Genomic DNA, 14,353 nt, shown 5'->3' with positions numbered 1-14,353 from the left:
GAAGTTAGTAATGATGTAATTTTTTCATGTAGTACTGTCATATCCTGTACACCCCTTGAGGGTACATGGCAGGAATTTGATGATGATGATGATGAAATCAACAAGGCTGCTAGTAGCAGCAGTAGTTGGAGGAGGGGGGAGGGGGATTGAATAAATATATTTGGATCAAGGGGAAGAATCGTTGAACACCATGCCAAGAACTATACATGATAGTGTTAGAAATACAACAAATTAGTCATTGATTTCCTAAAAAATTAATATCAGATTAGATATTGATCATCAGTATGATTTTGCAGGAAAATTATGGGTATAGACTTCTGTTGTGGAACTATATTAAAAATGAAGTTATTAGAATTAGAGAATAACTTTACATATTAAAGAATATGTAAACAGCAAAGCTTATTGAAAGAGAGCGGCATAGTCGTTTAAGCAGAATAGGAGATTAAAGATTAGAAAATGAGGTTTTTGAAGCAAAAATATGTTGGAGAAAAGATCTAGAAGAATATTTATGATCCAGATTGATGGATACTGTTAGAAGTCTTATGAAACAAAGATAACACCTGACCATATTGCAGACCTAATAAATAATAGGATCATCACGAACCATGGTCTCACTGCCCATTGGTATCTGTCTCCTTCACTATCTTCTTCCACCTTTCTTTGTCCAGTGCACAGTGTCACAGTTTATTTATTTATTTGTATGGGGCTTCTTCCCCATTTCTCAACCATCCCTTAGTACTAGTTGAGCCCTCCCAACAAGGGAATTAATTATGTATTTTATGACTGTAAATCCATGTGTTCACGGACCAGTTTGCCTATTCTGAGGGTTGAAAAATCAAGTTTCCAGGTGGAAAAAACCCTCTACTTCCCTAATTGCTAACTCACCATTAGTCAAAAAGAGACCAGATAAAGGTTCCTCACGTCATGGATGAGAATCAAATCCAGGTCTTTCCAACCAAAGGGCTTTGTCTATACCGGCTGAGCTACGGAGGCTCGCAGTTTCTGTAAAACCATTCCACACCAGTCCTTTATGTCTTCTATCCATTCTCTGTATGGTCTTCCTCTTCAGTTTACACCATTCATATTACCAAACATGAATGTCTTTATCTTCCGGTCCTCACTCATTCTGCAGATGTGTCCAAATAATTGCAGCTTCCATTGTATAATATAATCTTCTGTATTAGATTCTCCTTTGGTTGTATCTTCTGATAGAATTTTTCATTTGTGATTTTCTGTATCCATCCTATTCTTAGAATCTTCCTGTAACAAGTTCTTTCAAATGCAAAAATTCTTTTTCTTGATTCCTTGTTTCCAGTACTCTTAGTTTTGTTTGCAGGCTGATCACTTTACTTTCCCAGATGTTATCCATGACCTTCAGATTTGTTCTTTCCTCTGCAATCCTGATCGTTATTTCTTTTTTACAGTCCAAATCATATGTCATTTTATTTCTCAAACATGTGAATTGTTCTACATTTTCTTTATCAGTTTCATCCACTTGTATCTTTTGTTTCATGTTCTTCTCACCAAATACCATTGTCTTTGTTTTTTCCAAGTTCATAACAAGTCTAAATCTCTTCCCTTCCTCATTTAACAGTTTCAATGTTTTTTCTTTCTAAATGCTTGGTGATATTGGGTCTCCCTGTCTAGTGCCTCTGCTTGTTCTAAACTATTTTGGGGAAATAACTGCTGCAACTGCATTCTTATCAACATCTTTTAATATAGCTATTAGTTTTCTATCAATTCCATAGGATTCTAGCACTGCTAATGTCACTTTCTGGTCGATACTGGCAAATGTCTTCTGAAAATCGACAAAGCAGGTATATGTGTGTGTGTGTGTATGCGTGTGTGTGTATGTATGTATATATATGTTTTTGTTTTTTCTCCCAGCTTTCTCTTCTAATAACCACATTGTCAAAATTTGTTGAATTGTAGTTCTATCTTTCCTAAGTCCTGCTTGCTCGTCTGCAAGGTATTATGCTTCCAATTGTGTTCTCAATTTTTCTATCAATATCATCATCATCACCTTACCAAGGTGACTCATCAAAGCAATTGTTCTGTAATTTTTACATTCTAGCTTATTTCCATTCTTGTATAATGTTACTAATATCGATTTCACCCACTCCCCTGACATTTTCACTTCTTTTCATACCATATTACATAGTTGGTGCATTTCTGTAACCATACTTTCACCACCATATTTAATCATTTCTCTAGTGATGTTATCCTTTCCAGGACTCTTGTTGTGTTTTAGCCATCCTATTGCTTTTTCTACCTCTCATCTTAAAATAAATGTTCATATCATACTCATAACCTGGTGGTGATTTCTGCTTCAATTCTTCAGTCAGTTTCCCAATGCTATCTAAATAGAGTTTTTCTTCATATAACTCACTACAGTATCTTGTCCACTGCTGTACAGTTTTATCTTTATTCATGAATACTTTGCCTTTTTCATCTTTAATTGTGGTCTGTTTTGGTTGCCACCCTCTATTAATGATTCTAATTTGTACAACTCCCTAGTTTTATGCTCTCCATAGTGCTGTTCTATATTATTGCATTGGACCTCTAACCGTTTCATCTTATCCATTCTGACTGGTTTTTTTCGCCTCATTACATTTCCTTCTGTATTGCTCCTCTATTTATTCTGATATATCCCTTCTTATCTTCAACATTCTCTTCTCCTGTACTAACTTCAGTATCTCTTGTCTAATTCACTTCTTTATCTTTTCTTCTTCTGGTACTGTTTCTTCAGCTGCATCTTCTATTGCCTTCATTACTCTTAGATTAGAATTTTTTTCTTTGTCCACACTTTAAGTTTCTCTTCTAACACTGTTCTATACCTTCTTCTCATTTCTGCTTCTTATTCTTGCTGTACCTCTTTGTTTCTGATGATGGGAGTTTATATTTTCTTTTTAATTTCAACTTGATGTTTGCAATCACTAAACTATGAACCAAATCTAAATCTGCTCCTTGAAAAGTTCGACACTGCTGTACTGATGTTATCCATCTTCTTTTAATCGTAATCATATCAATAATGTTCTTGGTTTTCCCATCATTTGATTGCCACATCCATTTTCTACACTCCTTTTGCTGGAATCTTGTGTTACAGATCATCTTTTATGGTCCACAGCAAATTCTAACATTTTTTTCCTCATTCATTTCTTTCTCCATATTTTTCCCATGACACTTTCCCAACCATCATTATCTATTCCGACTTTAGCATTCCAATCTCCTTCAATAATTAGTACATTTTGCTTTGGTATTGTTTCTATTGTTTCTGTCAGATCTTTGTAAAATAAATCAATATCCTCATCTGTGCTGTCAGATGTGGGTGCATATATCTGGACTGTTGATATATTAAATGGTTTTGCTTGAAATCTTGCTACTATGATTTGTTCAAATAATAGAATAGTTTGATATAAATAAATAATAGTTTGGAAATAAACTGTTGCTAGGAAACTGGTATCCTTTACACCACCCTTGAGGGTATGTATCAGGAAATGATTGAGATATGATAATGAATTAATCTGAGGAACAGTGAGAGGTGCATTTACCAAACATATATGCACTTTTCATTCGTATCCAGTGAGTTACATTGTATATGCCCTGCTTGTTTCTGGTAGTTGTGGAGAGGATTGAATCAGATCAAAATAATCAAGTGTTAAGATTCACTTTTGGAATAATAGGTAAACCTGCAAATAACAGACAGTGGAATGATTGGTTTGATTTTTGTGATGATCAGTAGGAGTTGATGTTGAGGTAGTAGATAACTTGCAGTAATCTAAATTGGAACAATTGATTTTTGATAGGTAGAGTTTGGAAAGATGGAGCAGGTAGAAATTTGTATATTAGAAGTTTGATTGCACGTAACTCACAATTTCCAATGAAATTGAAATCTATGTCATTATAAATAATAAATTAAATAAATTTTGCTTTTATTCATATTTTCTGCTTTATAAACATCTTATTGTTACAGATATGTTTAGTTTATATCCAATTTGAAGTAATTAAATTTTGATCTGTATATTTAAAGAATTCATATTTTTATATTAATATTTCAAAAATATTATAGTGATCTAAACTGGTCTGTGTTTGATCCTACCATATTGGCAACTGCATCCATTGATAATTTCGTTTATCTTTGGGATATAAGGTAAGTGTATATTTTATATATTATTATTTAAATTTTGAATGAGCTAGATTTTATTAGGATCACAATACACTATATATGCTCGGAATCCCTCGTGTGTGTGTGTGTGTGTGTCAGCAGTACCAACCTTAAAAGTGTGTTTTTTCCCCTGAACTGTAGTTAAATTGTATACATACAATTTAAGATCATTGTATACATACTCATAAGATCATTATTATTGAAGTGATCATCATTCCCTTCAATCTGTTCATATAGTTTGTTTTGAAAGGTAAAATATCCAGAGTGAATTATAAAATCAAGGTTGATCGATTGGTAGACCCCTGCTACTAATGGCTCACAAAAAAAGTTAAGCAAGTTTGAGCATGGCTAGTAGTTGGAAGGGGAAATCGTTCGATGCTGTTGGCACACTCTCCCTCGATGAATCTTTGGACTCCCTGGAGGTGTCACATAATGATAATAGTAAATCAAAAAGTTTAACTTTGTAATTCACTTTGGATATTTCTGGAGATTTTTGCTGCATTAGAATCTTTAGAATCTTGCTGTTATTTGTGTAATTGCTGTATCATTTCTATGGACTGAAGATGCCTGTCAAAACAAGGCAAAAATTTTACAGTTAAAGGTAATTTTTCTCTGAGTTTTCCACCTATTATTATTAATAGTGTGCCTACTTCATGATTCTCCAATGTTAAAATTGCTTTTGTCTTCTTTGTTTTGGTGACATCAATGATGTTATCGTGGAACTTCTTAATTTTTCTGCCACTTCTAGTTGTTTTCTGCAGATTTTTTTGCAGGAGCTTTTCCTGGCAATTCTCCAGTCAGAATTAACTTCTGCCATTTTGAACCATCAATTTCTTTTGGTTTAAGTTGACATAGAATGTATTGTTGCTATTGTTACAGTTTGCAAACATTTTTGAAATTTGTTTTCTAAGAAAGTTTAGTTTGTCACCATAAATTTTCTTAGTAATGAAATTGTTTCAATACCAAAATTTTTGCAACAGATGAGAAATATACTGATTAGTTTATTTATAATTCTTGTAGACAAGCTTATACATTAGTTATGCATTACTAAATCACTTAAGGAATTGACAACGTATATAAGAATATAAATTAAATAACACTTTAATAAATATTTCTGATATTTCAGCAACGTCACGTTGCCATCTTCAAAAGGAACTTACAAAAAAGGCACGTGCATGTAGGCACTACAACACGGTAACTGAGAATGAAGTGAGAAAGCTGTTGTTCTCCTAAAAGTCCTGATGGTGCTCCCTAGCGGGCTATGTAGGTGTTCTTGGCCATTGGGCTGAAGGTCTGCTGATGTAAGCCTCCCAAATTTGGGGCAGTCTCATGCAACCAAATTTGTTGAGGTTTGGAGAGTTTTTTAGGGCTGAGGCTGATTCCATGAATAGTCTTTCGAATTTGAACTTGCTACGGTGTATTATTGTAGCTTTCTTCCACTGTATTCTGTGGTGTGTATCCAGAGCATGGTCTGCAAGACCTGAGTGGCTGTACTTGTGGAACCAGATGTAGTCCTTATGTTCCGAAATTCTGATATTTGCTGTCCTGCCTGTTTGGCCAAAGTAAGACAGTTTACAGCTGCAAGGGACCTGGTATACACTAGGTAGGTCTAGAGCAGTGGTCTCCAAACTTTTCACCATGAGGGCCACGTTGGTGGGTACTTAAGCACTGTTCAGTGGGTCGTAATAAAAAAAACTCTAGAACTAGATATGAGTTTTATTGAAAGCAGATAAAAACTGATTACAGAGTATGTGAGATTAAATTATTGTATATATTAATGACAACGAACACTATCAGCAAATTCTCATATTTTTATCACAAATTATAATAAAACCATTAATGTGAATGATGTAACTGTGTTTGTGTTTTTAAAATCTTATTAAACTCGGGTTCAAATTTTGAAGTGCTAATTATAAGTATCGATTTCAAATGTTCATCAGATAAATTTGTCCTGTATTTTGACTTGATATATTTCATTCGGGAAAAAATTTACTGATACATTTTTGTTTGCAAAAATACATTGTCCCAAAAATAGAGATAAATTTACAAGCAAATTTCTTCAAATTTGCTTGTAAAATTTTGTAAAATTCGAATTTTTTTTTCCTTCGTTAGTCCATTTTAACCGACCTTTTACAGTTAGAAAGACCATAACTTGGATTACGGTTACTTTTTGCTATTCGGGAATATATTTTGAACACAACTTTAATTAATGCATTTGAAATCTATCAACACCCCATGTTTTTTTTTTTTCGGATTCTTATTGAAAAATTAGTCCAATTAGCAGGCCGGATAAAATCATATCGTGGGCTAATCCAAGCTAAATTTCCTCCCGATATATCAGCCCTATTTCAATTCACAATGAACTCAGGCTATTTCGTTTGGCAGGGAAAATTCTACAAACAAATAGAGGGGACAGCCATGGGTTCACCACTCTCCCCACCCTTGGCCAATTTCTTTATGGAGACCTTGGAAGAAAAAGCCTTAGCCTCTGCCCCACAAAATCCAACCATATGGCTTTGCTACGTTGATGATGTGTTTGCTATTTGGCCACATGGCTCTGATACACTCCTCTCCTTCTTAACACACTTAAACAACTAATACCCCAGAATCAAGTTCACTCTGGAAAAAGAGGAAAACAACAGCCTCCCTTTCCTAGACACACTAGTCACCCTGCCAACCTGATGGAACCTTGGTTTTCTCAGTTTATAGAAAACCCACCCATACAGGCAGGTACATTCACAACAATTCCCCCCCCCCCCTTTACAACAATATGGAGTGGTGAAAACACTATACAACAGGGCTAAACTAATCTGTTCAAATGACAAGGCCCTAAAAACTGAACTGAACCCCCCCCCCCCAATAAAATCCAAAAAAATATTGAAACCAACAAACCACAACCCTCTTCACAGCATGGATTACTCTAAATCCATCACCATTCCCTACATCCGAGGCTCCTCGGAAAAAATTAAAAATCTTAAAAAAAACATGACTTGACCTCCTGTTACAGACCATACAGAAAATTGGCATCTCTTATCCGCACCACTAAAGACTAACCAATTCCCCTAGACCTACCTGGTGTATACCAGGTCCCTTGCAGCTGTAAACTGTCTTACTTTGGCCAAACAGGCAGACGGCGAATATCAGAATTTCGGAACACAAGGACTACATCCGGTTTCACAAGTACAGCCACTCGGGTCTTGCAGACCATGCTCTGGATACACACCACAGAATACGGTGGAAGAAAGCTACAATAATACACCGTAGCAAGTTCAAATTCGAAAGACTATTCATGGAATCGACCTCAACCCTAAGAAACTCTCCAAACCTCAACAAATTTGGTTGCATGAGACTGCCCCAAATTTAGGAGGCTTACATCAGCAGACCTTTAGCCCAACGGCCAAGAACACCTACATAGCCCGCTAGGGGGCACCATCAGGACTTTTAGGAGAACAATAGCTTCCTCACTTCATTCTCAGTTACTGTGCTGTAGTGCCTATGTGCATGTGCCTTTTTTGTAAGTTCCTTTTGAGGATGGCAACGTGACATTGCTGAAATATCGGAAAATTTATTAAAGTGTTATTTAATTTATATTCTTATATACGTTGTCAATTCCTTAAGTGATTTAGTAGTAGTTTATTTATAGATACTTATATGGCTTACACATGTAGAAAAAAATAGAATTTTTTTTTCTACATGTAATTAAAATTCTATATTTTTTCTATGTGTATAATCTCTAAGTATCTAGAAACATGTCTAATACACATGTTCCTTTAAAACAACTTAAGGGAGTAATTGATATACTGATTAGTTACTTGTTGATTTTTTGTTGCAAAGTAACTGATTTTAAAAAAATGCTTTCCCAACTACAAAAATATTTTATACTTCTCAGATTTCTCTCAAAACAAAAAAAACATTTTTTTCATATTAAAAAAAAACGAAATTGACATTTTTAACAAATATTAAACAGAAATATCGATTTGTAAACATGTCAGCTTTTTAAAAAATTCCCTTTGCAACCAAATGTTGAATGTGTGTCCAGCTGGAATAATTAAATTACCAAAAAATATTCCAGTTTTAGTAGCACTTGTTTCAACTGAGGCAAAAATATTTTTTCTTTTAAATTTTGCTTTTTTTAAATGACAAAGTATTAAATTTGAGTATTCTGCATTTCAGATACCAAAATGCAGAATACTCAAACTGTGAAAGCAAAAAAAATTTATAACCAGCAGAAGGTTACTTTAGTGGAGAGAACGTAATTGGAATTGTTTGTGTTAAGCATGAATATGAATCTGTGTGTGTGTGGTATGAACATATTTTGCAACAAATACATTGCATAACTACAATAAAATATTTATGTTGTAGAAATTATATCTAAAAAAAAAAAGACAATCATTTATCTACATAGTGGAATTGAGCAAGAAAAAAAAAGGGAGGGAGGGAGACAAGTAATTTTGTTTTTCCTTTTGTTTAATAGCATCATTTTTTCCATTAAAAATGGCATTGAATTAATTTCAAGGCAAACTGTGGAAATAGTAAAAATAATTTCTACATTCCTTGGAGTATAAATAAGATCTTGTTCTATTGCACCAATTTGAATAACAAAATATGAGAAATGTTTTCAATAATAAATTCATTGATAAACAGTGCTACAAGATTTATATAAAATACTTAAATTAAAAATATTATCAGAATTTTTACACTAATCACAGAATAGATTTTGAGAAAAGAGATGTTGCACAGATTCAGTTTTATTTTATAACTAATTACTAATTAGAACAAAATTTGAAAACAATACAGGCATACCCTGGTAATATGACATATTAGATTCCAGACAACCTTTGTATAGCAAATAATTTTTTTCCACTTGTGGATGCATAGTATGGCTTAATGTTTTTAAGCAGTCACACATATATATATATATATATATATATACAGGGTGTTCGGGATAAATTTGACATATTTATAATTAATTATATTTTTCCGTAAGTTACATGTGTTAACACACACTTCTCTTCATTTAAAAGTTTGGACCCTTCTTCATTCATATACAAGATGTCAGAAAGGATGGATAGCTGGAACCCACCTGAATCATGGAAGAGAATAACTTGTATCATGATGATTCGTGCCCGCCATCAAAATAAGGATATTACGACTGCTGCCCAATGCTCCCTGAATACAGTAAAAACAATCAGGCATGAACTAGAGACTTGCAATGGTGACTACGAGGATTTAGCAAGAAGAAAGATCCCTAGCAGACGATCTGATTGCGTTCGTACAGCAGAATTCCTCGCAAATCTGCAGGAACAGGTGTTGAAGAACCCTGGCATTGGAATTCGGGCTTTGTTCGTGGAGTTGCTAACTGTAGTCAAGCCCTGGATAACAAGGGTAGCCAATGGTAGGCCGTATGTATGGCAGCAGGATTCGGCCCCTTGCCACACCTCTGGGAAAAGTCAAAAATGGTTGTCTGAAAATTTCTACAACTTCACCAGTCCAAATGTTTGGCCTCCAAACTCTCCAGACCTTAACCCCATGGATTATTTTGTATGGGGCGCAGTTGAAAAAGACACCAATCGCACTTCCAGTAATACAAAAGCCCAGTTAATGGATAAAATTAAAACAGTTTTTGCGGCCCTTCCCAGGGAGACTGTAGCATCAGCTTGTTCGAGGTTCCGAAGCAGAATTGAAGCTGTGATCGATGCTAATGGTGGTTATTTTGAGTAAATCTTGTTGATAGTATTGTAATTAACTCTGCCTGTAATGTTTTTTTGTCAATTCATTAAATTTAATAGATACAAAGAAGATTTTCTTTTTCCTTACGAAACTGTCAAATTTATCCCGAACACCCTGTATATATATATATGACCGCTTAAATGACTTAAATAAAGCATTTATTTACATCGGACATGTAATGCAAATATTAGAATAATTTTTACAAATGAAAAAGTTATTCTGAATAGCTTGGCTTATGGAAAAATGTCAGCTAGTTGTATCAGCAATTCTTTCAGTTTCGTCAATAAGATTCATGTTTATCGATAACTGTAGTACTAGCTAGTGTAGCACTTTTCACTTCACTTGAGAACTTAATCTTTGCTTTAAACAACTCTAACAATGGTTGCATAGTCGATAAATTTAGCCTGCAGCCTATCTCAATGTTTGTTGTCATCTTCACTAAATTTAATAATTTTAATATTAGCATGTAATGTAATAGATTTATGCATCTTCATCTTTTTTCACTGGAAGCAACAACATCCTTACTTTGAATTTTATATGTCATTATTAACAATAAAATAATAGTTATACACAGTTTATAATTCACAGTGAAACATCAAAACATAGAAGTAGGAACGATGTTGTGCTATGCATCAGTTGATTCATGGCTGCATCATGTCGCTAAAACCATTGTATGAGTGAATGCAGTGTTGTATACATGGTAATTTCTTATAATTAAAAAACATCACATGAGCGGATCATCGTAAAGTGAAGCATCACAAAGCGGGGTATTACTGTATTCATAGACCTATTGAAAAAGCATTTAATAGTTGAAAGAAACATGTTCAAAATCTTAGAACAAAGAAAGAAAGAGTGAAAAAACCCTAATTTACTTTTGGATAACTCAGATGATCTTCATTGATCCTTCTTATTTATATGAGAAATTATTAAATTTAGTAATTATGAATTCTAATATTATTAAATATTGATTGTATCCTGATTTCAAAAGTTTGGTAAATTCTTTTTAAATATATCAATGGCAACTGTCAAATTTCTATAATTTGTATGTTGTGTTTTGCAGTTGTATATTGGTTGCATCTCTTATAACAAATACATTTTCTCATGCTCTAAAGATGGTATATTACTTAGCTGAAGTTACATAAATACATAATTCATTTAATACTTGTATATTCTATAATTCTGTGCACTTCATTTTACATGATTTTTATTTATTATACCAGAGATCCTAGAAAGCCTACTATATCATTATCTGCAGTAGGTAAGTTATTATTATTTTTGTATTGCTGTAATAGTTATCAAGATTGCCAAATATGCAATAATTGCTATTTTTCCTTATTGAGACAAATTTCAGAAAATAATCAGTAAATAAGATTAGTTTGGCAATGATTTGGATGCTGAGGTACTCTAGTGGAAATAATTCTCCCCTTACCATTTTTTTTATTCTCATTCTATGTAATGAATTCTGGTAACTTTCTGTACTGAAAAGCTAATATTAGATTTTCAAGCTAATATTAGAATATCTTCTTTTAGATTGTTGGTTCGTAAATTGAATTTTCTGGAAATAAAAATAGGTCTGTTTATCATATTTTTGCTAGACAAGCGTTTACAATAAAAAGGAACACACAGTATTTTGGAATAACTGGTTTCATGATCAGAGTAATTATGAAAAACAAGGTTGGAATTGTATAAGGAATAACACACAATAAACTGTCCTGGGATAAGCCCTGCAACCAGAAATGTGATATCTCACTGGTTGAATTCATTTAGCTGATTGATAATAAAAGTTGGGAGGGTGAGTTGATGCAATCCCAGATTATAGTTACCCAAATTTTTGCAGTGGTTAATTATTAGTCATCATTAATCATTAGTTTGATTCAGGACTTTTGAAATCCTCTCGAATAAATGAATTTGCTGCTGCTGCAAAGGATTCTGTGACTAGTTTCAACACTAGTCTGGATTTGCAGGATATAGTAAATACAGCCATGTGTTCAATTTTATTTTCTGTTGAAGAGCCACAATCTTAGTCAAAATAAGAAAAATTGCATTTGTATGTTATTTGATATACAGTGGGAAGAGATAGCATAGGCTTTTTTCTTCTTGGTGTCTGGCAGAAAACTGAATAACTTGAATGTTTTAAAGGGCATAGATAACTGAAACGTTCTTGGTATTTTTGGAAAATCATTCTAAAATACCTTTTTATGTTTGTTGATTGGAGATTATATATGGTTATGATTTTTTGGATGGCACCCATTTTAGTTTATCATAGATTTGATTATATGGAGTTCTTGTTGTAAAGCTTTCTCTGGAGCAGATGGTGTAGACTATGCTTGGTAAGGTTTCCATGATCTCATATGCTTTATGAGAGATAATGTAACTGACTTTTTTCACTTGTGCAATCTGGTTCAAGAGATCAGGGACATTGTAGCAGAGAATCCATCTTTGCCGCCTCTATGCAATTTTCTAGGAATTTCCCCCCTGCCTCCCCATTTTTTTTTATGATAATCCCAGAAAGAAGAAACTTGTTAACATTGGATTTTATGCATTTCTTAGAGTATAAATCTTAAAAAGGAAGACTGTTACAGAAGGAATGAATGAAGAAAATGTGTTCTGCAAATTTAGAGTTGAACTGTGAAAGGAAGTTGAATAGCTCCTCCATGCATTTTTTGAAATGCATGGGGCAGCTAAATTTAAAAGGAAGTAGAGGAACTGTTAATGCTCATTCTGATGAATATCATCTATGGAAATATTTATAGAAAATGCAAACAGAAGAAGCTGAATGTCTCTGAAAGATAATGGAGTGAATTAGTGGGAGATGGCTAATTGCTCTATTGTGTACTGAGTCAAGTATTTTTAGGGAACTTAGGGGTATTACCCCAAATATGAGAACAGTATTCAGTTGTTGGTGTGATTTGTGATTGGTATAGAATTAATAGCTGTTCAGAGGTAAAAAAAAACATCTCAAGTGAAAGAGAAAATTTTTTGGGAGCTGAGGAGGTGATATTTGCAATGTCTATGGCAAGAGAGATTAAAGGTGGTTAGAGTAGTCCCAAAAGAGAAATCTCATCTTGTTGAAATTTGGATTTTGTCAAAAATAAGACTGGAAGAAAAGGTTCTTACTGTGAGAAATAAAACAGGATTGAGTTTTTCTTCTATTGATATCAACAAGGTTATTAGAACTCCCATTGAAGAATGATTTGTACTGTAGAAGTTTTGGTGGTTTGTATAGTGCAATAGGCTTGTTAAATGAAGAGGAATATAGTGGAAAAAAAAAAAGAAACATGTATTGAATTTGCAGTCAGCTGGAAACACCAGCTTCTGCCATCACACATAATGTGTCTAGAGAGAAAGCTGTAGCATTCCTATTAAAGAATGCTATGTCTTTCTCTACTTAATATGCATTTCATAGGTTTTTTCCCCAAGGACTTCCTTTTTAACTTTCTCAGTCCACTTGGAGTTCTGATTTTTCTATTCTTGCAGACAACTTTGCCATATACCTCTGGGTGAACTGTTATTTTATTCATTGTTACTGAATCTCTAGGGTTTGATTCTTGAATATTTGAGGCTGGAGTTTACCTCTTATAGTGTTTGACTTTATTCTTTTTAAAATTTTGTACATATTTTTTTCATTATGGAATTTATTTTTATCTTGCTCAAAACTAAATGGTGACTATCATATCAAATTGGTTGTATATTTTTGTGTCCTGTATCACTGTGAAGATATCACCATTAATCTTTTCATATTTCTGTCCATATGAAGTTGTGTGCATATTTTTGTGGGAACATGGTATTAGTAATAAGTAGTTCATTCTTGACAAATCCAGCTGGTACTTATAGCATTACTATTAGCTTTGCTCTTTTTCTCCACAAAAATGTTTTTTCCCAAAACATTTCTGTATTCTAGTATTCATTTCCTATTCTTCTGTTTAGATCTCCAACAAAAGCCAACTTTTTCTTTGTCCGCTTACTTCTCAAATTACAAAAAAAATGTCTACACTTCTTCTTTTGCAGTACCTTCTGTGGGACTCTAAGCATGTGTCTCTTTGTCAAATTTACCATTTTGATGTTTTTTGTTTGTTATATCAGTCTCACATAGAGATCCCAAGACTTATAACATGACAGTGCTGTGTATGAATGAGTGGTTAGAGAGAGGACAGGAATTTGATGTTTTTCTTGAAGATCTGGAGGTTATAATCATTGGGGAAACAGTATGGAGAAGACCATTCCAAAAAAAGAAAAGTATGTGGAATGGAGGAGAAGGATGAGAAATTAGCTTGATAAGTTTAGAACTGAACTGCATATAGGTGTTGACTATCAGCTGCTCATATATGTATGATTAGAGGAAAGTGGAGGAATAATATTGACCAGTTCAGTGGGGTACCATCCATGGAAGTACTTATAAAAAAAGAGAAATACAGCAACTGGAAAGTAACTGGAGGAAGTTACTGAGAGATGGTTTAT

At 33.6% G+C, this 14,353-nt stretch overlaps 1 protein-coding gene across 6 annotated transcripts in view; it reads left to right on the top strand.

Moving 5' to 3' along the window:
• Positions 1–14,353, top strand: part of Wdr59 (WD repeat domain 59) — a 261,127-nt gene that overhangs the window by 57,720 nt on the left and 189,054 nt on the right. For all 6 annotated transcript variants that reach the window (XM_090397480.1, XM_090397478.1, XM_090397477.1 and 3 more), the window contains exons 5-6: positions 4,070–4,150; positions 11,116–11,153. In XM_090397480.1, coding sequence (XP_090253606.1) covers positions 4,070–4,150; positions 11,116–11,153 — 119 coding nt within the window. The remainder of the gene's footprint in view (positions 1–4,069; positions 4,151–11,115; positions 11,154–14,353) is intronic.

Source organism: Typopeltis vanoorti, chromosome 9 (assembly GCF_054136105.1).
Source record: "Typopeltis vanoorti isolate ZY-2024b chromosome 9, IOZ_Tvanoo_1.0, whole genome shotgun sequence".
In the NCBI taxonomy this organism is placed as follows: Eukaryota; Metazoa; Arthropoda; class Arachnida; order Uropygi; family Thelyphonidae; genus Typopeltis; species Typopeltis vanoorti.
This window is presented reverse-complemented; position numbering and strand designations above follow the sequence as displayed.